Source organism: Chroicocephalus ridibundus, chromosome 3 (genome assembly GCF_963924245.1).
Source record: "Chroicocephalus ridibundus chromosome 3, bChrRid1.1, whole genome shotgun sequence".
Lineage (NCBI taxonomy): Eukaryota > Metazoa > Chordata > Aves > Charadriiformes > Laridae > Chroicocephalus > Chroicocephalus ridibundus.
The window spans coordinates 90,932,921-90,959,868 of NC_086286.1; the positions used below are offsets into that span (position 1 = coordinate 90,932,921).

Sequence of the window (26,948 nt, forward strand, 5' to 3'; positions counted from 1 at the left end):
ATTTGGTGTCACCTGCAAATCTGATGAGAGTATGCTCCATTGCCTTCTCTAGGTCATTGATAAAAATGCTACACAGGACAGGTCACATTGCAGACTCCTGCATCACTCCACTTCTTACTGGCCTGCAGGTGGAGCATAACCCATTAACTGTTTCCTTCTGAGCCCCATCATCCAACAATAGTTTTTTACCAAGCTGGTTGTCCACCCATCTAGACTGTAATATCCCAGCTTGGGTGCAAGGAGTTTTTGGGAGCTAGTTTTGAAAGCCTTGCCTAAGGTGAGATAAATGACATCTTCTATCTCCCCTTGTCCATAAATCCATTCATTTTACCATAGAAAGCAATCATCAGGTTGATCAGGGGTGATTTACCCTTGGCTTAAGTCCAGTCTGTGATGTCCTACTTGCCTTCCTCAATCCCTTTAGGATCTTGAACTGTACTAGTCCGTGGTCACTTCACCCAAGGCTGACACTGATTATTGTATCCCCAGTCAGGTCTTATTTGTAAAGAGCCGATACAGCTCTGCATCACCCCTGGCTGGCTCACCCAGTATCTGCTACAGCATCCCTGACACTCTCCAGTAACCTGCTGGATTGTTTGAGTCCTGTCACGTTGCTCTTTCAGCAGAAGTGAAGGAGATTAAAGTCTACCACAAGAACTGTGATCTGGGGACTCACCTTGTAGGTACTCAAAGAACAAGGACAGTTTGTCAGGCTGATACTTGGTTACTATTGTTGGTATCTCCTGCAGTCAGAGATCTCAGTTATTCAGCTAAGCATTTATAGTCTCCTTATATAAATAGCAGGAGAAGGAAGAGGTATGTGCATACACATAACACATGTGCATGACTTCTGTCAAACTCGTAAATTCTGTTGAATACAAGTCTCTTGACAATATCATAGAAGTTTTGGAATACTATAAAAAAAAAGAGAAGTTATTGTGTCTCTCGTTCCTCTGCTAGGTTAACAGTTGGACTTGATAGTCTTAAAGGTCTTTTCCAACCTGAACAATTCTGTGATTCTGTTCCTCTGGTGCTGTGGAATTTTCAAAGAGCTATCAACACTTCTGTAAAGGAAATACAGTGCAACTACAGCAGCACCTTGAGAAGCTGGGAAATATTTATTCAGGCAAACCCAGGGCAGTGGTTTCTCTTTAGAGCTTCATTCTGTTTGTGTAAGTAGCTGTTGCAGGGGAAAGGTCTATCAGAACTGTAGTTCTTGTCCCATCCTGCTCTGTCTGGCCTGAGAGAAGGTCATCTGGGGCTGTTTCTAAAACAAAATTGTTATTATTAATTTTAAGGAATGCTCCTAATAACCACTAAGTGGACAGTCCCATCATCACTAATGAAATTTAATTCTCAGGTTGAAAACCTTCTTGCTGGGTCTGCACAGCAAATCAGCTGTGATGTTTGGGTTTTGGGGTTTTTTGGGGATTTTTTGGTTCTATATGCCAATTGTTTTCACTTTCCTCAGCTCATTAGATCTCTCAGAGGTTTTGGTGCATGGAAATTAAACTGCAAGCCACAGTCCAAGTATGCTGCAGAGGAGACATATAAATTAAAGGTTTGAAAAGCCTCCACAACAACTGTTTCAATCTGTCATCTGCTCCAGTTGAGTGAATTGTTAAAGTAGGTCCTACCTCTGTTACTAAATAAACGAATATGAAAGCTAGCAAAGGCAAATTGAAACTCTCCTGGCTAGCTACCTACAGATAGGTTGCTGTAGTTGAGAGTTTAACGCAGGTAGAAAGGATGGTCTGTCTTGCTGTCATAACTGATTTTACCCACTGGAAAAGGGGGCAATTCACATTCATCATTCATATTTCTGTCTCTCATTTTTGGAGTCTTTTGTTCTCCTTTTTTTCCTGTCCATTTTCAGCTGTCAGCTGTTCCCATGCCAGTTACCTTTCTTGAAGTTGTTCTACATCTTTGAGGTTTGTTTGGATTCTCAGTGGTTTCTGGGTGCCCTAAGAGTAGCCTACAAACTTAGACCCAGAATAATTTAGGTTGGAAAGGACCCCTGGAGCTTATGTGGTCCACATTTTTGCTCAAAGCAGGGACAACTTCAAAATACTGCAATGTGTGTGAATGGAATGAAACCAAATCAAATGGAGTCTGGGGGACCGATAGCTTATAGGAAATGGGGATGCCTATGTGTTTTTACCTTTGGGTTCCTGAGAAAACCTTGCCCCATTGCTCTGAAACCTTGCTGAATGTGCCGTCTACTTCAAAGAAGGTTTACAGCAACGTCCATGGCATTGACTAGCTAACTGACCACCTTCCTTGTTGAAGTCTTAGCCTGCTCAAACAGGCTGGAGCTCTATAGGCTCAGCAGTCTCGGCGGCTGGAGAAGAAACTAATTTTCTAGAGCTATGCTAGCTATGGAGCTTACAAGAGATAAGAATAAACCATAAAGTTTGGCTAATGATAAGAAAACATATTGGGGCTGCGCTTGACCTTATCAATGATAATGGAATAGAAATAGCATAAAACATTTTGGTGAGTCAGAATCTCCACTGACCAGGAACCTCTTTTTAGGGAGAAAGCCAAAATCGGCTGCTGTTGCTCCTCTTGGAATTATAGGCTGTTTTTTCCAATTTGCAGTTCTTCTGAGTCAAGTGTAATTCTTTATGACTGCACAATTCAGAATAATTTAATCATATTATTCTTGCTTCTGTTAATGTGTCAGTGGAAATATAACAAGTACACCATAAAAAGGAATGTGACATTTTTCTCTTCTGTATCCTCTTGAAGAGAAAAACAGAGCACTTGCAGTACCCCATGCTCATGTTAGAATAGTTTCCACACTGATCTCTTAAATCTTAATTAAAGTAATGTGCTTACATATATAGATTTGCAAACTGTATGCAAGTAATAAACACTCTGCCCTTTATGGCCTGTGTCTTCAATTGCAGATAGTGTTGATCTATAGACCAGATACCCATAGTATACAGTGTCAAGGATTTTTTTTTAGGAGAGTCGGGGGCTTGGAGCTCTTTAAAACTTTATTTTGAATTTTTTTGGGGAGGTGAATTTTTTGTGAGGTTTTTTGTCTGGATTTTAATTTTGGGTAGGGGTTTTTTGTTTGTTTGTTTGGCAGGGAGGGGAAGATGTGGGGTATTTTTTGTTTTTTGTTTTCTTTTTACTTTTGGGCTAATGGTAGTGTGATCCTATGGGCGGAATACCTGTTTGCAGCTCAAGTATATTAGGTGAACTCCAGGAACATATTTTCTAATTACTTCTTATCCAAAAAGAATTCCCTTCAAGTGCTCTGAGACTGTTCCACAATATGAGCCAAACACAGTGAGTGGTGACAACCAGGAAACTTGATGCAAAAGCCTGCATCCCATTCAAACGAAAAAGCTAATGTATGTGCCCCTAATACACATCATTAAGAAATAAGGGATTCAAAACCTTTAATTGTCTGGGATTAAGCACTTCTATAGGTCCTATCAGCTTTTAGTGCAGCGTTTCTTAGGGTTTTAAATGTATATGGATGTGTGCTATGGCTTAAATCCATGCAAGGGAAGACAACAACCTTTCTGAGAATTTCACTTGTTTATCAGACCCAATATTGAAGTTGCTGTGGCTCAAAGTTAGTTACTGGGGTTTTTTTCCACTTGAGCAACCATCCTTCTCATAACACATAAAGTGAATTTCACCTACAAATAAATAAGATCAGTGAGATTAGACATGTACCAAAATGCAGGCAGCACTTTCCTAGGAGTGTCCTGTCATTTCCCTTCCAAGCCGTCATCTGCTCCAGTTGAGTGAATTGTTAAAGATGGCAAAGGCAATTTAAAATGCTACTGGCTAGCTTCTTGCAGATAAATTTGCTGTAGTTGAGAGAAATATGTTATTTATAGAATGTAATAGTGAAAGAGTGAAAAAATTGACACGTAGACCTGCCTTTGTACAACATGCTTTTGTGTTTTCCTCTTACACGTTGAAATAGCTCAGGGAAAGCCTTCTCGGTTGGGAGCAATGCTTACTCTGTGTGTGTGGGTACGAAGATAGGGTCTAATTCTTAATAGCCATCAGAAAGTTTTGCGCTCTGAGCCAGACTGATGGAAGTATTTCTGCTGCACTTGCTTTACGTAATGTTCCAAAAATGAAGTGCGGTCCAACGAATAGATAGCTACATTGAATCCTGAGGATCCAGAACTGGTTTAGAGATTGGTGGTGCCAGCAATTTCTCCTCAGCTTCAAGAAAAGCAGATCTGGCTCTTCTCTTCCCTTCCCTTCCTGACAAAAGTTTTTGTATGCTATGCGTATTAAACCCTTAGCAAGCATATTTTCAGCTTCCTTTCCTTGACTCTTATCTAATCACTTGGGATGGATAGTCTTTGGGTCACTGTGTTTTTGTGTGTTTACTCCAACCATATTTGGAAAGGAAAAAACAAAGTAGAAGTACATATAGTAACATAGAGTAACAAAGCCTAATGCTGAAATTAGCTGTTGGATGGCTACTGTTATCTTCCTGTGTAATGTCTTAATAAAGTGCCATTGTATATGAGATATTAAAAATAATAATACAGCCGCCTGCCTTTATGCTGTTAAGCTAGTAGTATCTTGTTATAAGGGGTCTCTCACTATTGCTTAACAGCATTAAGATACAAACAGTTGCATCTGAAGTAGAGTTCAAATGGGGGAGATTGTCCTAGCCACACTCACCCATTGCTGACCTGCTGCCAGGATGCTCTTCTGCCTGCAGCTCCTCCTGCTGGCAGGCACAGACAGCCATTAAACTCCCAAACGCCATTGGCTTCGACATAAGTTTGCAGCTCCTCCCATTTATACATTTTTCTGCATATTCATTCAAGGCACGAATCCCACAAAACAAATTAATAAAGGGATATTAGAGCTCCTTTTAGCACAATGTGGAAATGAAGAACAAGGAACCAGCTTTTTAGGTAAAGCATCTTCTGATAGCCTGTGAGACCATCTGCAGGCCAGCTTTTCCATGAATTCTCCTAGAAAGCATCAGAAAGAACATGCGATGGTGTTTGTATTCATTAATATTGGTGATGTATCCCTAATTTTTATTTGGTTCACTGATCTGTGTACACCTAGGAGAAAACTCCTAGAGTTAAAAAATCCTATATAGGATTATCACCTGGGAAATTGTTTTTGAATGGTTATGTAAATCTTTCTGATGGCTAGACACTAATGCTTGGCAAAATTTATAAGATTAATTTGTAAGATATAGAGCAGGTCTGGATAGGGGTTTTGAGGTATATTTCATAAACAAGGCAGAATATAAATCGTGTACTTCAGCATTCCTAATGTGTCACAGCCTGAAAGGGTTCCAGAAAGTTTTCTTATTTCAAGAGTAGTTATGTTTTCTCTTGTATTTCTACAGGAGAAAGTTGATGAAGTGCATGCAAGAATCACCTCATTTAAGGAGCTGGAACACTTCAGGTTTTGTAAATATGTTCTTGGAAAGTGTCCTGACTGATAATCTGTTTCCCCTTCCCCGCTTCAGAAATGACCGGTGTGACCTTGCTATGCTCTCACTCAACAAGGAGAATAACAAGGCTTTTAATTTCAGTCATGGTACTGCATTAACCAGGGTTATATATTAGTTTCCATTTCATTTGGTACAAATCTTATTACAAATGAGTGACCAGACTGAAGCAGTTTTTGGTGTGTGTATGTGTTTAAAGGGCTGCTTGCACACGCTGTTCAGCAGAAACAAGCTACATGACCAAATTATTTAACCAGATGCACTTTTTTTTTTTTTTTATAGCAGTGATGTGAAGAGCTGCTCTCGAAGGCTCTCTCGAGGAGGGATGGGCGGTGATTTTGTGTAGGGCTGCAACAGAACCTCTCTGCTGATGCAGCCGTGTGAGTAGAGCCCTCTCTTGGAGATGGGATGTATGCCTGCAGGAGGAGGTTTTTTGTCAGCGTAGCTTTGCCTACTGTCTTAGGCAACATGGACTGATCAACCAAAAGCATTCTCCTGCGGGCACGTATGTCGGGGCTGTTGCTCACATAACTAATTGGCTAGAGTTTGTGACTTTCTCCATGAGGTCCAGCCTGATACAACCGTCTCTGTTGGCTTAACGTGGACTGGTCCTATGTTGGACAAGAGCATGCGTAGAGGTCCTCCAGGTCTTGGTATCTGCAGAGCTCAGGCTGAAACAATTGCTGAAACCATCTGTAGTATTTAAAAAAAAAAATAAATTTTTTTTTATTCTGAATTCCTTTTCTTTATGCAGATGAAAATGATCCCTTCTAGAATTCATCTCTTTAGTGTGCCTTAGAAATATATTAATCAATTAACAGATACTGTAGGGAATTATTGTTGAACTTTGAAAAATTCAGCTGTTTATCAATAGAATATTTGTGATTTTGATGATGGGCTTAGAATCAGTGTACTTTAATGCTGCTGCAGTGTCCACTGGCTTTTTTTTTTGTTACTTTTTTTAGTAAGAACTGCCCAAGGGTAAGAATTGACCTAAAGAATCCTTTAGATTTTATTCCTATCTAGCCAAATGGTATAAGATGAGTGAACACACTAGCAATAATAAGAAAAAAATATTTGTCGTGTCCCTAATTATCTGTGTTGTGCTGAAACACAAAAGCCACACTGGTGCTATAAATATTTCCAGTTCCAGTGTGCCCTTGCGGCAAAGGTGGCCAGCTGCAAACTGGCCTGGTTAGCAGAAGTAGAGCCAGCACATCAAGGCAAGTGCTTCTTCCGCTCCATACAGCACTTGTGAGAAGACATCTGGAGTACAGCATCCAGCTTAGGACTACCCGCTACAAGACACGGATGTGTTGGAGGTAGTCCAGCGCAGGGCCACCAAAACAGTCAGGAGGCTGGAGCACAGGATGTATGAGGAGGGGCTGAGAGATCTGGGTTTGTTCAGACTAGAGAAGGCCTGGGGGGACCTTACTGCTGTCTACCAGTAGCTAGTGGGATGGTGTATAGAAAATGCAGAGTCATGATGACAGGGTCAGAAGAAAGGAAGACAAGTTGAAATAATAATTACTTCACTGTGGACTGAAGCTAACAGGAAAATACTTAGTGATGTGAGAGTTTATTACAACTACTAAGTTGTAACTAAAACACTTTTTGAGTGCTCTTGTCAAAGGGGGAAACAAGATTTATTTTTTTTTCCCCAGGTAATATATATGCCTGTAAGAACAATCGTATGTAGGGCATGTGAACTGTGGCCCCTTAAAACTGTCTAATGTTGGCATGTGGGCTTTGACAACCAATTTTGAAGAAAGCTGATGATGTATTTTCATGGTTTCCTCTCTGTAGAAGGAAAAAAAAAAAAGAAAGGAAGAAAAACCAAACAATAGAAACCAGTCTAGACCTGCCCTCTCTCCAGTGATAATAACGCTAACCTAAGCAGATATTACCAATTTCTGGTCTGCCATTTCAGAGCCCAGCATGTGGTTGGGTTTGCAGGGCAGTGGGGGGAAGAAGGGGACTTTTATAATCATGTGGTTTCTGTTACTTGGATTCTGTTTTATCTAAGCTGCCTGCAGTATTATTTAAGGAATTTACCAATCCATTTCTTGATTTTAAAAAAACCCACCCTGAAGTCAGACTATACATTGAAAATCAGTACAAAGGCTTGGGAAGCTTATGGAAAGCAAAAAGCAGAAAGAAAAAAGCATTGTTTTTTAAACGGAATAAACAATGGTGACTTTTATAGTACTGTTCTGAAATTGTCTGAATAGAAGCGTATGAAAAGATACCTAATTGTCTAATAAAAGTTTTGCTTTAATGGGTTAGACAGTATGCTGAAATCTTTGTGATTTTCTTGGTGGACTTCTCCCAATGATGTGTATTTTCATTCAACATTCATCTGAAAGAAATGAACAAAAAAGTTTTAATTCTGAAAGACCGTGAATTTCCTGTAATGTAGAACTCCTCTTAGGAGGAGGTGAGTTGACTGTTTTTTGGTTTTGAATAGGCAGATTTCCTTAACAGTGTAACTGATAGCAAAGAAAGAAAAGGCATTCAAACTCTACACAGTTGTGAGTACGAGATCCACTGGGAAAGAAAATGGGAAGAAGGACAGAGCAATCTGAGCCCTGCCAAGAGGTTCTCGTGACCTACTTTTAGGTAACAGATCTTAAACTTGGCTGTCGCTGGCACTTCAGAAATGACAGACAATAGATACCATAGTATCATAGGTAATAACTCTAACAAAAGCTTCAGGACTTAATTACTTTTACTTTAAAATTGCATTTTCCTTTTGTTGTTTGTACTAGAAGATGTTTCTTCTTTGGCAAATTATGTGGTCTATGGAGGAAGTTACCCGATTTGTCAAGAATATGCCTGTATGTGTAGGACGTTGTGGATTCTGTGCACACAAATCCTGAATTTTCTAATTATCCATGTTTATTTGAGTTGCATATGTACCTTTCACAACTTGTGTCCCTACTTTAGAATACAAAAGGGTTAGAAATCTCTAAATGCTGCTCAGCTCATTCTCCCACATGTGGGAGAAATTGGAGTATCTAGTAGGGGTTTTTGAATTGTTTTCTATAGTACTACTAATAATAGACTTGTTTAAGCCATTAAACAAAAGCATTCATTTTGCAGAGGACTAGTAAATAGTTCTGGTTCAACGTAGTAATTTAAAGATTCCAGCTTTAAAAACTTGCCAAGCTGGGGGATGCTTTCCCAGTGGATGATGTGTTTTGGGTACCTGCTTTGTTTGACACTCATATTCCCCTGTAAGTGTGTGATTTGTAATTCCCTCTGAAAACCAACTGGGACTCACGATTCATCCTTGTGAACTTCCAGTGGGATAGTGCAACACATGAGAATGGTTTCTGCGGTGCCTTTTCAGAAAGCAGTTGCTTTTCCCATGTGGATAAGTCAGGGATGTGGCTCTTGGGCCTGGGGTCAGTAGAAGTGTTTTGTGCTGGCCAGTGGAAGGGGGGTCATTAAATTGTTTTTTCAGTTCCTTGTGACGGAGTGTAAAATGAAGATTGTACATGAATACTTGTTCTGTCAAGATATGTCATAAAAGTTTGGCGATGGTGATACTGGTGAACTTACAGCTTAGATCAAGATTACTAGGCGGTGGCCAAGGCCATTAATTGCAGTGAATATCCGTAAGTAGGTGTAATCACTGTAAGCGCAGGTTACAGTTTTTCAGTGCTGCTGGAGAACCCTCCCTCACTCTCCAATGCAGTGCCACCCCCTCCGCTGTTGAGGCTGCCCACCCCAGCCTGGGAAAGGAAACACTACCTTTTGCAGTATGATTTGAGCTTTCTCCCAGGCGTCATTAGGAGGAAACAGCAAAGTAAGGTGCCTTGTGTGTATGTATGTGTTGTGTGTGAAGCAGGTTGCAGCAGCCCAGAGCTCTTCTGCACAACTACTTGTAACAGCCATTTTTTCATTCTTGTATTAATCTGAGCTTGATTTTTTTTCAGGCTTCACATTTGCATTCATGTCTCCTGATCGTAGTGTTTCCGTACGCAGGTTGGACTTGCTCTATATTGTCTATGACTCCTACCTTTGAGCTCCCTTTCAGTTATCCATAGCAAATAAATCCTGTGGCTGTTTCACTTGTTTAGCTGGCTTTTCATTCCCCATCTGCTTGGGCCTTCTGCTTAACTTTTCCACTTCCATCGCTTTCAGTCACATCATTTTGGTTCTGCACTCTTTCTCAGCCTTCTGTTGTGCTCTTTCAGCAGCTCCCAGTGACTCCCTCTTGTGCCTTTCCTGTTTTCATGTTTTTCTAGAAAAGTCAGCTACTTCTTTTGGCTCCTGTGAGAGGCAGATAGGCATAACTAAATCAGGTCTGTGTCTCCAGGAAGGCTACTGACTTTGCAGAATTAAAGCTTGCTTCCTGTGAGCAGAGAGAAGTGGGGTTTTTTTTACTATAACAAAACCAGTTTTTCTCATGAATCTTGTAAACAGATCCTGAAGTTCAATCTATGTAAATCACATTTCCTACCAGAAGAATAAGCTGCCGTTGGAAAATTTTGCATATTATAGCTTAGACATATGGTCTTATTTTGAGTGCCAGTACTGATGAAAGAAATCTGTTCCTTTCAACGATTTTGTATTGCTATGCTGAGAGACTTAAAATCGACATTTCTGTACAATGCCAGGAACTACTTTGAGACCAGCCCTTTTGGAGAAGAAGAGCCAGAGCAGCCCCTCTTGAAATCAGCCATGCTAGTTTGGAAGATTGCCACTCACACTGCATGCAGCAAGCTATCGTATACATTTAGGCAAAACAGTCAGGACCAATGGTGAAATAACAAATGGTTTTCAGATTGACATCAAGCTCTGGGTACCGAGTCGTCAGGAGTGGCTGTGAACGTCTGAAGGCTCCTGTACCTTCATGTGAAATGATCTGAATAGTGTCTGGCAGTATTACTACAGTATAGGTAGTCAAGGTACAGACAACCACCGTCAATGTGATCCACTTTTCCATTTAGTTTCTACCAGAAGCTGTCTAAAACCCCAAAAAGGCAGTTTGGGTGACTAAAGCTAAAGAGCAGGTTTTTGTGCTCTTTGAAACACTTTTGATTCAATTTGTTTTGCTGTTTGAGTTGAGAAAATTAAGTTTGTGTGTTTTGTTGTTTAATTTTTTGAGCCTTTTTATTGCGATCCTTTCATCTTTTAGAGAAAAAGCTTGACACTCAGAAAAGGAAAATTTCGCTTTGCTGTCAGAGTGTCTGTGTTGGGCTATTTTGTTTCTGCTTCTTTTCTTATCTCCCTTTTTCTTGCCCTTGAAGACAGTGCAGATTCTCAACATACTCATGTGGGAGTTCTATAATAGTGTGAGACAAATACATTTGAAGATTGTCTACTGCCAGACTGGGAAAAAGATATGCTCTCAAATATATTTAGAAATAGTAAAACTAATACAACAAAATCCCCAGTCATGGCTTCAACTACATTGCATGCACTAGACGAACTGGAAGTACAGTGTACTTCTGTACTCTGCTTTCCTTTTCTTCATCAGCTGGTTTTCTAACCATTTAATAAGAATGATAAAAGAGGGGCTGCACTTTCCGTGTCAAACAACCAAACCCCCAAAATTTTGCATAACAATGTCCAGTCAGGTAATGCGCCCCAAAGGAAGCTTTCCCTTGGGTGTTTAGGAGGTTAAGGCTAGAAGTGATGCTTGCTCAGGTCCTGTGGATCCACTGCGTCATGGATTTCAGCTTGGACTTTGGTGGAGAGGATTGCTTTTTTTATATAGCCCTTGTTATTTGTGGGCCTTTTTGCATGTTTCCATCTTCTGTAATGAGTAACGAGAATATGCCATTTGAAATTTAGGAATTAGTAAAATAAGTTTAGTGTGCTAATTTGTAACATGGACGTTAATAAACAAATAGAACACAAGTGTCTTTCTGAGTTGGTTTTGGGTTTTTGTTCAATTTTTCTTGAAAGGGGCTTAATTTTGGTGTTACTGCTCTGCTTCACATCACCGTGGATTGCTGAAATGTTTCAAGAAGTGGACAGGCTTTTTTGGTAGTTAACTATGTATGAAACTGATGAAAATTGATGATCCTTCACCTTTCTTAGTCTGAGTAGATCGTTCACTGTAGCCTAAAATATGTTGCAAATAGGTATCTTACGCTTAAGGACCCCACGTAAGACTTAAAAAACCCTGTTGGGAGTATTTCCTTAGATCTGTCACAGCCTTATACTTTGCCTTCTTTGCATAGATGTTTTTTTGGGTTTGTTTTTTTTTTTTTTTTTTTTTTGGAAATGCCTTAGCTGTTAGCCTGAAAATGTTGTGTTTTGCCGGTATATCTCAAAACTACTTCCTCTTCTGTGTTACCGATTGCTCCGTGGTATCTTATGTAGACGCTGTGTTTATAGGTCTGCTAGCTCAGTGTGTCCAGAAGCAGCTTACATCAAGGGTAGTGGTTAATGCCCACTCCAGATTAATCTGGTTTAAACAAGATACTTGTGCTCACTTTGTACAAGTGATGGATCCGACACGATCATTGCCATTAGGAAAAGTGGCAGTTATGTAGCTAGAAAAAGCTTTTAATGGGCCTGCACGATTAGATACTAGAATATGTGAAAAGTGGGAATGGACTGGCAACATTTCCTTCAGATTCCATTAAATATGCTCATGTTTAATGCCAGGATATGTTTTTCAATGTCAGCATAGGAAATGGTTTTCTTAAGATAAATTTTGATGTTTGTTTGGTTTGGTTTGGTTTTTTTTGTTTGTTTTCATGTTGTTTTAGACTTGAGTTTCTGTGAGTGGCACAGATGGATAAAAGGGCAAGTAAATTCTTGGTTTGCTTTGAAAATGGTAGGAACTTGAAATGAATCGGGTCTACTAGGAGGGGATTCTTGGCATTTTTTCACCCTCACAAATTTTCTTTCAGGTAGAACTCTTGTGTGCCTGATAGCAAATTCAGATGGTTTTATATTGGCTGGTTTCCTTAACTACCATTCAGATTTTATTTCCATAATATTCACTTTTCTTTAATCTAGTATTTGCTTTGATGAGTCTAGCTCTTTTGGAGAGCAGTCGGATAAAAAGAAAAGCAATACACCCGATTTTATCGCAGCTTTTTCCATGATTTATTTCAGGCTGATCTTTTCTGTGCAGATTCTAAGCAGATAGAATTGACATACAGGTTGTATCTTGGCAAAAGCAGAGCTGTATGAATCCATCTGGTACAGTGTTTTTAAATGGAATTGTTCTGCCATTAGTTGAAATCTTCCTTTGATCAACTAACTTTTTCCATACTCTGGATGGCTGTTGCATGACTTTGCTTTCTCTCTATAACTGGTTAAATTACAGTTTTAGGTAACAAAATCAGAGCTCACACTAAGATTCTGTGTTCACTGTATCTATTTTTCCTGTTGAGTTTATGGTCCTTCATTTATTTTTTATTTCTACCTTAAACTAAAGGGATAGAACCAAACAAAATTGTAACAAAGTTCAGATAAGTTTATCATTTTCAGGAAGATGTACAACTGTATGACAAAGTTACGTGCACCCTTCTATCGCTTAGCTGCTATTTCAGATGCTTTGATAATCTTTGCCTGTGGTTCTAGTGATGAGCGTGGCTACTGATGGCTACTCTGAATGTTTAAGAATTCAAAATAGAAAAAGCCCCTGTCATGAAACAGGTGCTTCATTGCTACGTATTGAGCAAAACTAAAAGACAATGTATGTAAAGAAAACAAAACTGTTGATTATATATTATATAATATATTCTTTCACTATTGGATTTGCATGGCAAGGTTTTGGTAGCAGAGGGGCTACAGGGGTGGCTTCTGTGAGAAGCTGCTAGAAGCTTCCCATGTCTGATAGAGCCAATGCCAGCCGGCTCCAAGATAGACCCGCTGCTGCCAAGGCTGAGCCCATCAGGGACGGTGGTAGTGCCTCTGTGGTAGCATATTTAAGAAGGGGAAAAACTGCTGCACAACAGCAGGCAGGGGAGAGGAGTGAGAGTATGTGAGAGAAACAGCTCTGCAGGCACCGAGGTCAGAGAAGGAGGGGCAGGAGGTGCTCCAGACCCTGGAGCAGAGATTCCCCTGCAGCCTGTGGTGAAGACCATGGTGAGGCAGGCTGTCCCCCTGCAGCCCATGGAGGATAGTGGTGGAGCAGATAGCCACCTGCAGCCCGTGGAAGACCCCATGCCAGAGCAGGTGGGTGCCTGAAGGAGGCTGTGATCCTGTGGGAAGCCCACGCTGTAGCAGGCTCCTGGCAGGACCTGTGGAGAGAGGAGCCGACGCTGGAGCAGGTTTGCTGGCAGGACTTGTGACCCTGTGGGGGACCCACAGTGGAGCAGTCTGTTCTGAAGGACTGCACCCATGGGAGGGACCCACGCTGGAGCAGTTCGTGAAGAACTGCAGCTTGTGGGAAGGAGTCACGTTGGAGAAGTTTGGGGAGGATTGTCTCCTGTGGGAGGGACCCCACGCTGGGGCAGTGGAAAAGTGTGAGGAGTCCTTTCCTGGAGGAGGAAGGAACAGCAGAGACAACATGCGATGAACTGACCACAACCCCTGTTCGCTGTCTCCCTGAGCTGCTTTGGGGGAGAAGGTAGTGAATTCGGGAGTGAAGTTGAGCCCAGGAAGAAGGGAGGGGTGAGGGGAAGATGTTTTAAGATTGAGTTTTATTTTCTCATTATCTTACTCTGATTTGATTGATGATAAATTAAATTAATTTTCCCCAAGTCGAGTCTGTTTTGCCCATGACAGTAATTGCTGAGTGACTGCCCTCTCCTTATCTCAACCCACGAGCCTTTCATTATATTTTATCTGTCCAGCTGAGGAGGACAGTGATAGAGTGGCCTTGGTGGGCACCTGGTGTCCAGCCAGGACAACCCACCACACACTAAGTTTTGGTAAAACTGACAATGAAGCATGCAAATGTACTACCAACTGCCAAAAGAAATCAGGGAGGTTTTTTCTTACATTTATGTTGGGTATATGTATATAATTAGAAGAATTTTCTTGCTTCAAAACAGAATTGTTTCATTAGTGAATGCTTTCATTTATGCATGCTCAGAATCCTGTGAGGCCCTTGATGATGCACCTTTTCAGAGGTGTTAGAGGTAGGTCCCTTATCTGAAAAATATTTTTTTTTTAATATTTGAGTTCTTGACTACAGAAACCATCTGCTTTTATACTTATGCTATATTCCACTTTGTAAAGGAAAAAGAGTGGTAGGATAGCCCCCAAAATTTCATAAAGCTCTCAAGGATTCAGTATTTGGCAAAGGTTTATAGTGAGTTTAGCATTTTCTTGCATTAAACATGATAAAAACATTCACAATTAATATCCACACAGATTTCTACATTCTTGAATAGCCATCTAATGTAGTCTGGAAAATAAGGATTGAGGCCATGGAAATTAAATGACAATTTAGGTAATAGAAGTCTGTCTAGCATAGTTTATCAGATAGTAAAGTATAATAACCTAGGAATATAATCTTTCACCATATTTTTCATTAATTCTATATTAAGCCAATTAAGTTGTCTAACATTTCTACTTACTTAATGAAGAAAGCAGTGCGATTTATTATTCGCAGTTACTGGTTATGTGATACTGCCCTTAAGAAAAGAGATATTAATGGCTGCGCAATGCTGATCCAGAAATGGCTGGTTAGATTGGAAGCCTGGAGTTTGTTCTGCACGTTGCAAGGCCTGGCAGGCTGCTTGGACTTGGGATGTCAGGGTAGCGTAAGTCAACTCTGTTAGTAGAGTGGTTCACTACCACAGCTGCATACTATATAATTAATCTCTTATAGTCTTTCCAAGATTATTCAGTGTATCATCGTACGCTTGTCTCTCACTTCTGTACGTCTTAATTACAACAAGTTCTGTTTCTCTCTTTGCAGTTACAATACAAAGCTGTTTTCAGCTGGGGAGGCCTGAGAAGGAGGGAGGAAAAAGTTGCTTTTCAGAGTGGCAGCATCAATAAATTCTGGGGACACTGAATGGGGAAGCAAAAGATCGGTGATTACAGTTTCAAGGAAAGGTCTGCAACTCTGCATATGCACTTTTATGTTTTTCTCGGGGTTAGAAACTGCAAGTTTCTTGATAGCCCTGTGCATTTCCCAATATTGATAAATATGCATTGTCAGTAAGGGAAGTACATCTGTCTGTGGATGGTTCTTTCAGAGAATAGGATACTTGGGTTACTTAAGAGCTATTCCCTCTTGTTCCTAGTCTGCAAGGCTGCACTGCTTGCTTACAATTTACTTGCTTTTTTAGGGTAAGTGATGTGTGCTGGTGCTTATACCAGAAATCAGTTGTACATACATTTTTTTTTTTTTTTTTTAGGTTTTGGTATTTGATGTTAGCTTTCTATGTGCATGTCATCGGAGCCAGCCATTTCTGCTAGTGAGTTGCATAGCCTGGATATGCCCCAGAGACATGTTTCACACGAGGGAAGTTTCGGCAAGAAAACATGGATGTTGCACCCAGTTCAATCCAATGCAGTTCTGGCATTAGTAAAATAAGTCATCTGGGTTATATGGAAAACAGACCTTACTTTAAGAGGCTGGGCACCAGTTTGATGAGACTTTTATAGACATCTTGGTTACAAAATAGATATTTGGATAATAAAACTAAAACATGCGTTGGCACCACGCAATATTTTTATTGCAAGAATAAATGGGTTTAAAGAAAAGCTGACAACTCTGCTCATATCCTTTTGTATTGCACTATCTTAGGCTTTTTCTTTAGAGTTTATTTATAGCATTGTAGTACTAGAAGCGAAGACCACAGTATAGAGATTGGCCTCTGCCTTCCTCTAAGCAACTCTGTGTTCTGGTATTTACAATATTTATTTGTGTTAATTATTTATCATGCTAGTGAAGAGAAATTTGTTGCTTAGTCCTGTCAGAAGCCCAGAATACAGTAGTTGGTAATCTGTTTAGTCTCTGAAAGGCAACAATAAAATCTGTTAAGCGTATCAGGTTTATCAAATCCCCTCAGGATTTCAGGGCTTCCTAACCTGTATTTGGATAAGTACTTATTTTAGACAGATGGAATTTTTGGCAGTCACTGAAATTCCTCTTCTACCTACATGGAAATCTTGACTGACTCTCAAATAATATCTGATTTTGCAAAAGTAAATATTGCATATGGGAGACTGCATACTTGGAGACTGTACTTTACTTATAAAATTATTACAGTTAGAGACCTTTTATTTGTCATTTCATTTGGAATTTCATTTTGGTTAGCAATAGATATCACGTGTCAGCTGATGTTATGCTTATTTAAATTCCCTTCATAAATAGAGATTCCATGCTAGTTATTCTGGTGATAGCATCTTTATTAGAGTTATACCAGTACTGATTCAAAGCATCTACTGTACAAGTGAATTCATTTCTTAAGTAGAACTTCAGATATGGTCTAGCAAAACTGAGTGACTCCTTTATTTAAAAAAAAAAAATCACTATCATACACGAAATGTTAATTGCTGTGACTGTGTATTATGTATCTAAACGTACAGCTGCACATTGATGCATCTGTAGAAGAAAGGCAATATTGACAAGGGCAGAAATTAACAAGATTAATTTTGTTACCATGATTTACCCAAGGGATTAGAGCTCTAAAGCAGCCTGCAACCAGTGTTATTAAACTATAGCATAGGTAAACTGTGTTGAAAATTGACATCTGTCATAAGAACATGCTCAACAAATCTGAAAGTGATGTTGCAAACTGCTGTTTTCTCTTTCCAGAATGGTTCCCGTAGACAGAGCTTTCCTAAGTAGGCATCTTTGAAGGTCAATACATCCCAAGGGAGTTTTAAACTAATAAAAATGGCTCAGAAATAGCTAGGGACAAAAAAAACCCTGAATATTTGTTTAGCTTCTTTGGCTCTACAGTTTAAGCTGCATTTCATGCTGTGGTTTGGTCTTGTCTTCTGGCTGCAACCAAGAGAGCTGAGACGGGTCTCTCTGCGCTGGTGTGATGTCCCTGCTAGGGGATCGAGTTGGGGAAGATGCAGATCACAACCAATATTTTTTATTAATTATTACTAACAGAATCAGGCTTACTGTTAATAGCAGATAACTATGCCCGCTGAGCCTGCTCGCAGTTCGCTCATGTACAAGCTCCTTGTAGCTCCCAGGAGGGAGCAGCCGGAGGGAGGGCAGCCCCAGCCCCAGCAGGGGCACCCACCGATGCACCAGTGGGTTCGAGGTGGATGTTGAGAAAGTCCCTCAGGGCCTCTCGGGGGAGTGAGTGCCAGGGGCCTCATGTGGAGCGACTCTGGTTTTGCTGACTTTATTTGTTCTCATGGAGTCAGCAGCACCACCAATCTCTGGAGCTCTGCAGGTCTTGGGAGACTTTATATGCTGCCTCTCGGCGAGCGCAGCCTGGCTTTTTGTGTTCTGGAAACTGTTTCTCCATCCACAGATACAGGGACCTGCAGAGCACATCCACACCAGCTCACACCTGCTAAACCGCAGAATTGTTATTCTCATGTGAAAAGTGAGAGGCTCAGCAGCTCTGAAGATCTTACTCTAACACAGGTCTCCCTGAGTATCTCAATCATTTCATCTGCAGGTGCTGCAAGACTTACAGGTCTGGCAGTTTGGGAGGTGGGGTGCTGGGCAATTCTGTCCCTTTATGTGTTGCACTTTGTAAATGATTTTTGTGGCTTTAAAATTACATGAAATCTGCTTTTAAGGAAACCAGCTCTGATTGAAAGCATACAAATGCAGCTCTAGAAATTTTTTTGGTTGCTTTGAGATTAAAAATTCCTATAATAATATGAAGGATTCAGGGTAAGATGATTTTAAATGGGACACGTGGATTGAGGAGTGAAAAGGACCATCCAGGCTTGATGTAGCAGCCCACATGTAGGCAACCAGTGCCCCTTGAGATCAAGAGGAGTATTGTGCCTGGCCCTCATCTTGCTGTGCAAGTCTCCTATGCAGTTGATTTATAGTTGATATCGATGCCATAATGAGCTATGCCATATTGATTTCTTCAGTAACTTCAAGCCTCCCAGTTGACAGTAGGTGCTTATGTGTGAAAATCTGAATTTGGTCTATAGTCAATATAGTCATTGGAGCAATTTGGATTGCAGACTGCAAGGATCTAGCATGAGCTGAATCTTTCTTCAGACCTTTTATTTTAATCAATACTATATATCCCATAATTATCATGGGAGGATAGGTACCTAGTTTGGATATGAACACCTAAATTTAGTGTCTAGCTATAGACTCAGTCTCATCCTACGTTATACCACAGCATACAATATATTTTTATGTATTATTACCTTGGTGACTTGTTTTACTGTTCAGCTTGTTACTGTCTGCTGTTTGTGTAATACAGCCTTCATAAATTTAAGGTGAGGAGAGATTATGCAATGCAAAAAGATTTTACTGGGTATATGTATAATAAAACAAATATATATAAAAAGTGTCTTAAAATAGGTTTATTGCTTACTTTCAGGTAATTGTTTACAGTAGGTTAAAGGAAGATTGCTAAAATAAGAATGCTATGATGTGTCATTTCTAATGTGCTAGTCTGAATCATGCTTGTGTGCAGTCACCGTATCAGCTCGCTGCAAGGCTGCCAAGCTGCCCACACGTTCCCATGATGAATTTGCCAAGAGAAGTCTGATCTCCTGGCCATCTGCATTTGTTTTGAGTCATAAGTCCCTGGGTGTGTTTATTAGCTACTGTATTTATTCGTGCTTTATTTGCTGGAAGCTGGTTTTGACTTTTGTTTCAGTTTTCCCTGTTGACTTGACTTTTTAAGTTTGCTTTTGAAAACCCTATGGACTTAGAATTGGGCTGCGAATGTACTTCAGGTCTCTCGGCTTTCTTGAAAACTATAAAAAAAAAAATGTGCGTTCAACACACCGCAGCAGATCTATCACGACTCTAGGAAAAACAACTTTGAAATTATAAATGCCAAATATCAGGATATAGTTTTTCAACTTAAATACTCATTAAAACTTGTGCCTTTTGGCATTTTATAGCTGAAACTAGGACAGTTGCTTCTTTTCTTATATGGTGAGTGCTGTGCCCATCAACTATCGTTTGGTGTTTTTTTTTTTCATTTACCTTCAGCGTATCTCACAGTCTCACAAGTCCTGATGCATGCCTGTGCACAAGGGCTTATCAAAAGGAGCACAAGTGCTTTATCTAAACTGGGTCCTGCTGTTTACAATTCACCAGTCCTCCTTTTCTGGCTTTCTCCCTCCTCATCCCAGCCAGAGGAGTTGTGTCTATGTGGCTGGCTTTTCAAACTCCAGTGCAGGCACTTAGTGCCAGGATTCACTGCTATTTTGGGGGATCTCAGCTACAAGCCAAGGTACCGGTGTGCTAGGTACTGTATAAAGACAACAAAACCACAGTTCCTCTGCCAAATAACTTAATGGGTCGTTAATCACTGCTTTGTATACTCATTTTTAAACCTTAATCCAAAATGCATAATCCAGGGCTAACCAGTGTGCCTTCCTGAATGCCCAAATGGTGATCTGAGCATAGTTTTTTGGGGAAAATAACTGTACTTTTTTGAAAGATGGCAATTCTGTCTCACCAGTGACTTTTCTACTTGCCTTAAATAATGTTTGCATTACAAATGGTTACCGATCTTCTTTGCTTCTGAAAATTCATTGAGCTTTTTTTCTGTGTGGGTTGCCAGAGGGTTGCAGTAGAAATTTTGTATTTTGATGTTCGTTTTTCATTTCTTAACTCAGTGCCACACATCTTCAAACTGTGGTAACTTTCTGCTGGTGATCATATCCTGTCCTCTTACCAACTTGTAATTGTATTTGTCATCTTTCTCCCTTGTTTTTATGAGTACCATTTAAAAGGATTATTTTTTTCTCTAATATCTTAATAATCCTGATATTATTTTTTTTAATCAACATTGGATTCTGCTATTCAAGCTCTTTTTTTGCGTATAGTTTTTACAGCAAATCATTTCTAAGAAGAAACATGGAGCTCTAAGTTAAATTGACAGTTTGTGGGGCTATTTTTTTCCTCAGGTCCAAAAAATGACCCGGATGACAGAAAATGGTGTGTGAATTTTGCACCATTAAAAAAATTCCTCCCTCTCCTTACGTACCGAGGTACTTTGTATGACCAGTCTGGCCTAAAGCGTTGGTTGCAGAAGAGATCTTCATCCAGGTAGCTGCATTAGTTGCCTATGCTTGTAATAATTTTTGGCAGTCATGACAAGAGCGAGTAGAGAAACTAGCATTAACATCTTTAGCCATATGTGGTGCTCCAACCCCAGTGCCTTGCCATGAACCACATTTGTTTTCAGCAGAACGAGTTTATTACGCAGCGTGTGCTCAGATTAGTTATTCTAACTATTTCCTGGCGTTTGGGCCTTGAAATGAGTGTTGGACATGGAGTATTTAAAGTATTTATCTGGTTTCTCTAAAGTCATGTTCGGATAATAAAAATGCAAAATGGAGGGGAGGTGCTTGTAAAACTTCCTTTTTGCCTGTTCGTAAGATGATTTTTTAAAAATACAAATTATATAAAATATCTCAAAGGGATTTGCAGATCATGAAACTCTTAAATGTAGCTTAAAACACTTGAAAATTCATGTGTGCCATATTTTTGTAGAGAATTTATAAAAACGTCTTTGAATGTGTAAAATTTTGCAGGATTGTGTTTTGTTTTGTTTTTAAAATATTCTGTTCTTAAAGGCACTTATGATATTTTAGGTGCCTGAAACGTTTTCACGTAGCTTATACCTAGCAGGACTACACATATGTTTTGCTGCTTCCTCAGCCTAAGAAGTGTTCCTTAAAGCAAAATAAAATGGTTTTATTAATTTTGACTTGAATTCCTCCTTAACAGTACTAGAATAGTATGAGAAGCCAAAATTACTGAAGGCAAAAGCTTGACCAGCAAAAGATTTGCCTGCAAATAGTTATGCATACCAAAGAACATGTTTTCCTAAGGACTGTGTCTAGCTTTGCAGTTGAATTTCTCCTGGAGACAACCTCGTGCATAAAGTGGTGTGAGCAGTATGGGGTGGTGTGTGACTGGCGACTAATAGTGATGCCAGTGATTTTTCATCTGGGACATCTTGGGGGAAAAAACGCTTCTCCAGTAACTGGAGAGTGCTTCTGGTCTTTCAGCCAAAATCATTCGTCTTGTTTGCATTTCCTTTTTTTTTTTTTTTTTTTTTTTTTTTTGTAAGAATATGGAATTGCAGAGTTCTGTCAGTCCATTTGTTCAAAGAACTGATTCAGATCTTGAGCAGACTTGTATTTCAGGCAGCTGTGGGATTTTCTCAGAGCTTTGTCTGGCAGAGCGCTTCTTGGCCTCTTTTACTCTGCTCAGGGTTACCAACCGCTGTGGAGGGAGGCTGCAAGAGGTGGCGTCGAGCCAGCTGTCCTCCTTCCAGCCATGGCAGCAGATGTTGTGCATATCGGAGTCCCTCAGATTTGGTGGTTCTTTCATGATACCGTTGAAATTGGTTCACTGTGCTTTTATGATTTAGATATACAGAATGAGTTTTTTAATGGAGAGGTTTTTTTACTTTTTGATGGACTCTGAGATGATGATGAACCTACTTGTCTGTTGTCTCCAAAATACTGTGATTTTTCTCTAGTAGTATCTTAGATCAGCAGTCCAGAGACTTCTTCCTTGTAGAACAGATGTTGCTTCTAGATATACTTCCTTACAACACCTTGTTACCTTCCTCTTCGTTTCTTTGGATTGCAAAAAGCTATCCAATTAGCTCAAATATACGTGCAGCTACTTGAATTTGTATGTTGGTGTTGATGGTTGTCTCCTGAGTCCCAGGGATGACCTGAAGTCTTAAGGGGCCTTGATCTTCTCCTACCAGACAGGAGGAGTCACTGAGAACCTTAGATGCAGACATGGTTTCCTCTCCTAAGCCGGCATCATTCTGCATGCTGTCAGTCTAATAGCTTTGGGCGTACTTGCAGTGAGGCTGACGGAATGAAATAAGCTTTTTTCTAAATGAGTAGGAGTTTCTAAACCAGGAAATTTTGGCCTACTAGAACAAAAGAGGGCTACGTCTTGACAGAAATTGGAGGAGGATCACTGCAATGAATACTGTTTGGAGATGGTTCTGGCTACCCTTTAGTGAAGCTGAATCTCATTAACGCATAGACAGAATGCACACATTACTTTAGTGCACTCTCTTTTTCTTGAGAAGTTTATATAAACTTAAGAATTGGATGAGCTTCAGATATGCTATCTGAACAAAAAGCATGTTAATGCAATCTAACTTGTATTAAGAGATAAGACTCGTCTCTGCTGACTGTGAACAAGGGCTGAGACAGCTCTTGAAATATTTTGAATGTGCTCTCTGTCTTCTCAAGCACTGCCTGAGAATTGAATCGAAAGCCAGTGCAAAAAGCTATCATCTGATACAAGATGGTGTTGCACTGTTTATTCTGTTTTATGGCTTTTCGGTATTGCAACTGAAAAAGAGAATTTACGTATATGTAATTGCACTAAAACAACCTTGTAGTTGAGGGGTTTGGGGAGAAAAGAGAAAGGCCAGGCAGCAGACATATAGTTAAGAGCTGAGTTGATAAACTGATAGAGATTAAATAACGAAAGATTCCTGAGCAATGTGCTGTAGTAGAAATCACTCTATAATTGCAGAACTTCACAATATTACAAATGGAGAGATGAATCAGAGTTGATGGAGAGATGAATCAGAAATGAAATGGAGAGATGAATCAGAGCAATGAGTTGAACTTCTTGAAAAAAAAACGGCTCAGAGAGCTTTCTGTACATCTGAGAATATGAGAGGACATTTGTGTCAAAAAAGCAATGAAAAAACACAACCCAACAGTCTGTGAGAAAGGAAGATAATGAGGTGGCTGAAGAACAATTTAGTTTTACCAAAACCAGAACATGTAAAGAAGTATGTGAAACACAACCCTTGAAGAACTGCAAACTCTTACCTGGGAGGCTTAATAATAACTATACTTTTCGTCTCTATGATGTATGTTATCATTTGAAGGCATAAAGCAAGTGAGTAGATCAAAACAAATTAAGCAAAGGTTAATAGTTATGGTTGCAGTCTCTTGCCTCTGTGCTGCACTTAGCTTGTCACGCTGTTGTTCTTCTTGGACAATTTATTTGTAATACAGAGTGCAAAATAAAAACCTCCACAACTTTTATTATAGTTGAGGTGCACTTTAGATGGTGGAAGTCTGTCCCATCCAGGTGTGCACAAACTGCAGCTCTCAGGAGGAGAAAGGAGCATGTAAACCAAGCTGGACCTAGAGCCCTCTCTGCTGGATGGCTGGGAAACAACACTTCAAACAGGAAAAAACAAGAATTCTGATGTAGAAAAGAAAATCTGAGAGTCTAGTGCAAGAACTTGAGACATAAACCACAAAACTTACGTAGATGAGCTCTTCTTATTATTAGCAGATGAAATAGCATACATTTATTGCATAAAATGGCCTTCTGTTATTAAATCATCAGGTGATATGTTTTAACGATAATTCTTTTCTTTTGAGCATATATAGTATCTGAGGGGAAAAACGTTCCATCTTAGAAATTTGAAAAATTCGTAATGTCTGTGCCAAAGAAGAGTATGCAAGTAAAGAATTTTAAAACCATGTACAGCATAGGAGGTGTAGACGGGTGCTGTATTTTTGTAGTAATGCCCAAAAGAGATTAACACTTGCTGTAGGAGCTGCAGCAATATGTGGAAAATACGCTATAACAAGACAAAGACTTTTTAAAAAAGGCACTTGGCAAGGTGCATCAACTTTTTGAGTGTCTCTCTTAAAATAAAATATATTTTCCAGTAAGAGGGGAAACCCTATCATAAAGTCCATACCTTATTCTTAAAGTGAAGGCAAACACAGTCTTTTTGCATTTTTTTCTTTCAGAATATTTGACTGATAGAAACAGGGGAAGGGAGAGACGCAGAGAGTAACTGGGTTGCCTCTTTATTTCCAGCACTAACAGATCCGCTAAAACTATGCAGCTCCCTAAAGTCCAACCATTTGGAACTGATGCTGAAGTGTGTGTACGTGTGAGCACGCAGGCACAGCTTTTATGTGGGTGTTTTTGAGCCAAAAAAAGACTGCTGGAGTTAAGAGGTATCAACTTTGAATAAACTCATGAGGAGCGTTGACTCTCCCTTCTCCAATGGTCTTTCAAAATGTGATAGCATTTGATAGCATCGTGATAGTGTCATGACGTATCTGTCCACAGCAAAATTGTGTAGGGACAAGAAAAAACAGGGGTGTGTACGCTTTTGGAAACCTTTGAAATCTTGCATGCATGGAAAAGTATAGCAAAACCATTACTGAACTTTATTAAACATGGTTTCCCTCCATTTCTATGTGTGGGAGAAGCGTGTTCTGGAAACGTTTGATGTTCTGTAAAGTGTTCATTATGAAATTTTTCTTTTCCCTTTTTTTTCGGTTGTTACCCTTAAGGGTAACAACTTGATTAAGGCATTTTAGTGCAGATAGTGTGGCGGGGTTGCTTTGGGGTTTTTTTCCTACTTTTTTTCAAGCAAGAATGACATAACCACTGGAAAATTAGTTAGATTAAAAATGGTGTAAGAAGTGTAGAGTAGTAGGAAACAGGAAGATTTTATATTATATTTCTGTTCTGTAAGAATAAGTTCTGTGAGGTGAGTATTTCTGGAAAAAAAAAAAAAACAGAGAAAGAAGCCTGTCCAGGTAAACAAACTAACTGTTATGAATTTTTCACCTTGTGTCACTCACTAGGTGTTTTGCAAAAGGCAGTAACAGCATTGTGTAAAGGACTGTGAAATTGTTCTCCTGAAAAGGCACGAGTAGTGCAGATGTACACTAAAGGATGCCTTTTGTATTTGTGCTCTTGCTTTACCTGGTTTTCCCATCATTTGTTGGCCAAACTAATTCTAATGGTAGCACAAACAAAGGAATTTAAAAAGTATATTTATAGAGGTATTTGTGAAAGTATCTTAATAGTATTTATTTTCAACAGGAGAGAAAATGTGGAAACATTGCATTGCCACGTTTTCCTCTTTCATCTCTCCCAAGGTGTTTTCTCAAATGTTTTTTCCCATGAGAAACAAAGTGTTTTATATGTAGTTGTACGATAGGTGTAGAAAATTAGGCAACTGTCTAATGGCTTGTTTATAAATGTGTATATTCACACACACATATATCTTCTTGGTAGAGTAATAAATGCTATCTAACCTCTAGTACATTAATTTTTGAATATGTTTAAACTACATGATACGCATGTCACAAAGATGACAGACATTTTTGGTGTTAACCTAAGAGAGACCTCAAAGATGCTTGCAGATGCTCCTGGAGTGGAAGCAGTGCGGGCGGGATGCTAAAGGAGAGCTGTAACATGTCTGTGGAGCCACCAGCCAGTGGCTATAGTGTGAAACAAATGCATAGATTTCATAGGTTATATATGGAAGAAACTCCTCAAATACTCCTCTTTATCGCATAAAATTATCGGAGGTTTGATCCTGTCCGTCAGTCCTGCCTGCCTGTAGTTAGCACAGCACAGTAAAGCTTCAGCAGTCAAGAGTCCTTGACACCAGTGCGCCAAACCCACGGTCATGTTTCTGCTGCAAAGGCATCCTTTTTCTTACAATAGCTTGGGTAATTTCTGAAGATGTTTTAGACAGACAGACCTCATTAAAAAGCAGCTATTTGGCAGTCTCTGCCAATCCACAAGCTGGATTTAAGTGTTAAGCATTCTGTGACTGTCCACATAATACTAAATACTTTTAAAATGTCTTTTCTGGATGCAATAAGGAAATCCAGTAAGTCGGTACAGATTTTTCTTACTGTAACTGAATGTGAATTTGAAAAACAAAATAAACATGAATCCAAGTTTGCATTGAACTCTCTATGGCCATGTTGACTGACTTCAGTAGGTGCTGGACCAGGCTCTTTGACTATAAAACGATAGCGATGACTCTATTGTACCACAGAGTTCTGTTAAAAATTCACATGAACATCCGAGATAACCAAGATCTTGAAGAATTTACAGCTATTAAAAACATAATGTATACCCTGAAAATGAACATTATCTATGCTTTGTGTTTAGAAGATAGCCAAACATATGAGTGAGTGCTGCTCTCTTCTTTAGCTGTAACTTAATAATTTTGCAGGTTATAAGGCCTTCTGATGCTGCAAGGCTATCTCATTCTGTGCTGGAATGGAGTTATTGTACTGTACAGGCCTGTTCTCTTATGAATCAATAAAAACTTTTTCAAAAATCATTGCATAATTGTTAATTCTGTTTAATATTTAAACAGTTCTTTCTGATGCTGACTTTACCTGTGCTATATTTTGCTGCAGAATTTTCTTAAAATGAATCTCTCTCATATATATGTATACATGTTTTCTATTTTTCTTTTTTCAGGGCATGGCTTTTACCTTGGAGGAGAGGCAACAGTTGAATATTCATGGATTACTGCCACCTTGCTTTCTTGGTCAAGATGCCCAGGTTTATAATATTATTAAGAATTTTGAAAGGCTGACATCTGACCTAGACAGGTAAAGTATGGCTATGAAACTTTATTCT

At 39.5% G+C, this 26,948-nt stretch overlaps 1 protein-coding gene across 1 annotated transcript in view; it reads left to right on the forward strand.

Moving 5' to 3' along the window:
- ME1 (malic enzyme 1) overlaps positions 1 to 26,948 on the forward strand; it is a 183,226-nt gene that overhangs the window by 16,595 nt on the left and 139,683 nt on the right. Inside the window, exon 2 of the mRNA XM_063330091.1 lies at positions 26,787 to 26,920. Within this exon, the coding sequence (XP_063186161.1) occupies positions 26,787 to 26,920 (134 nt within the window). The remainder of the gene's footprint in view (positions 1 to 26,786; positions 26,921 to 26,948) is intronic.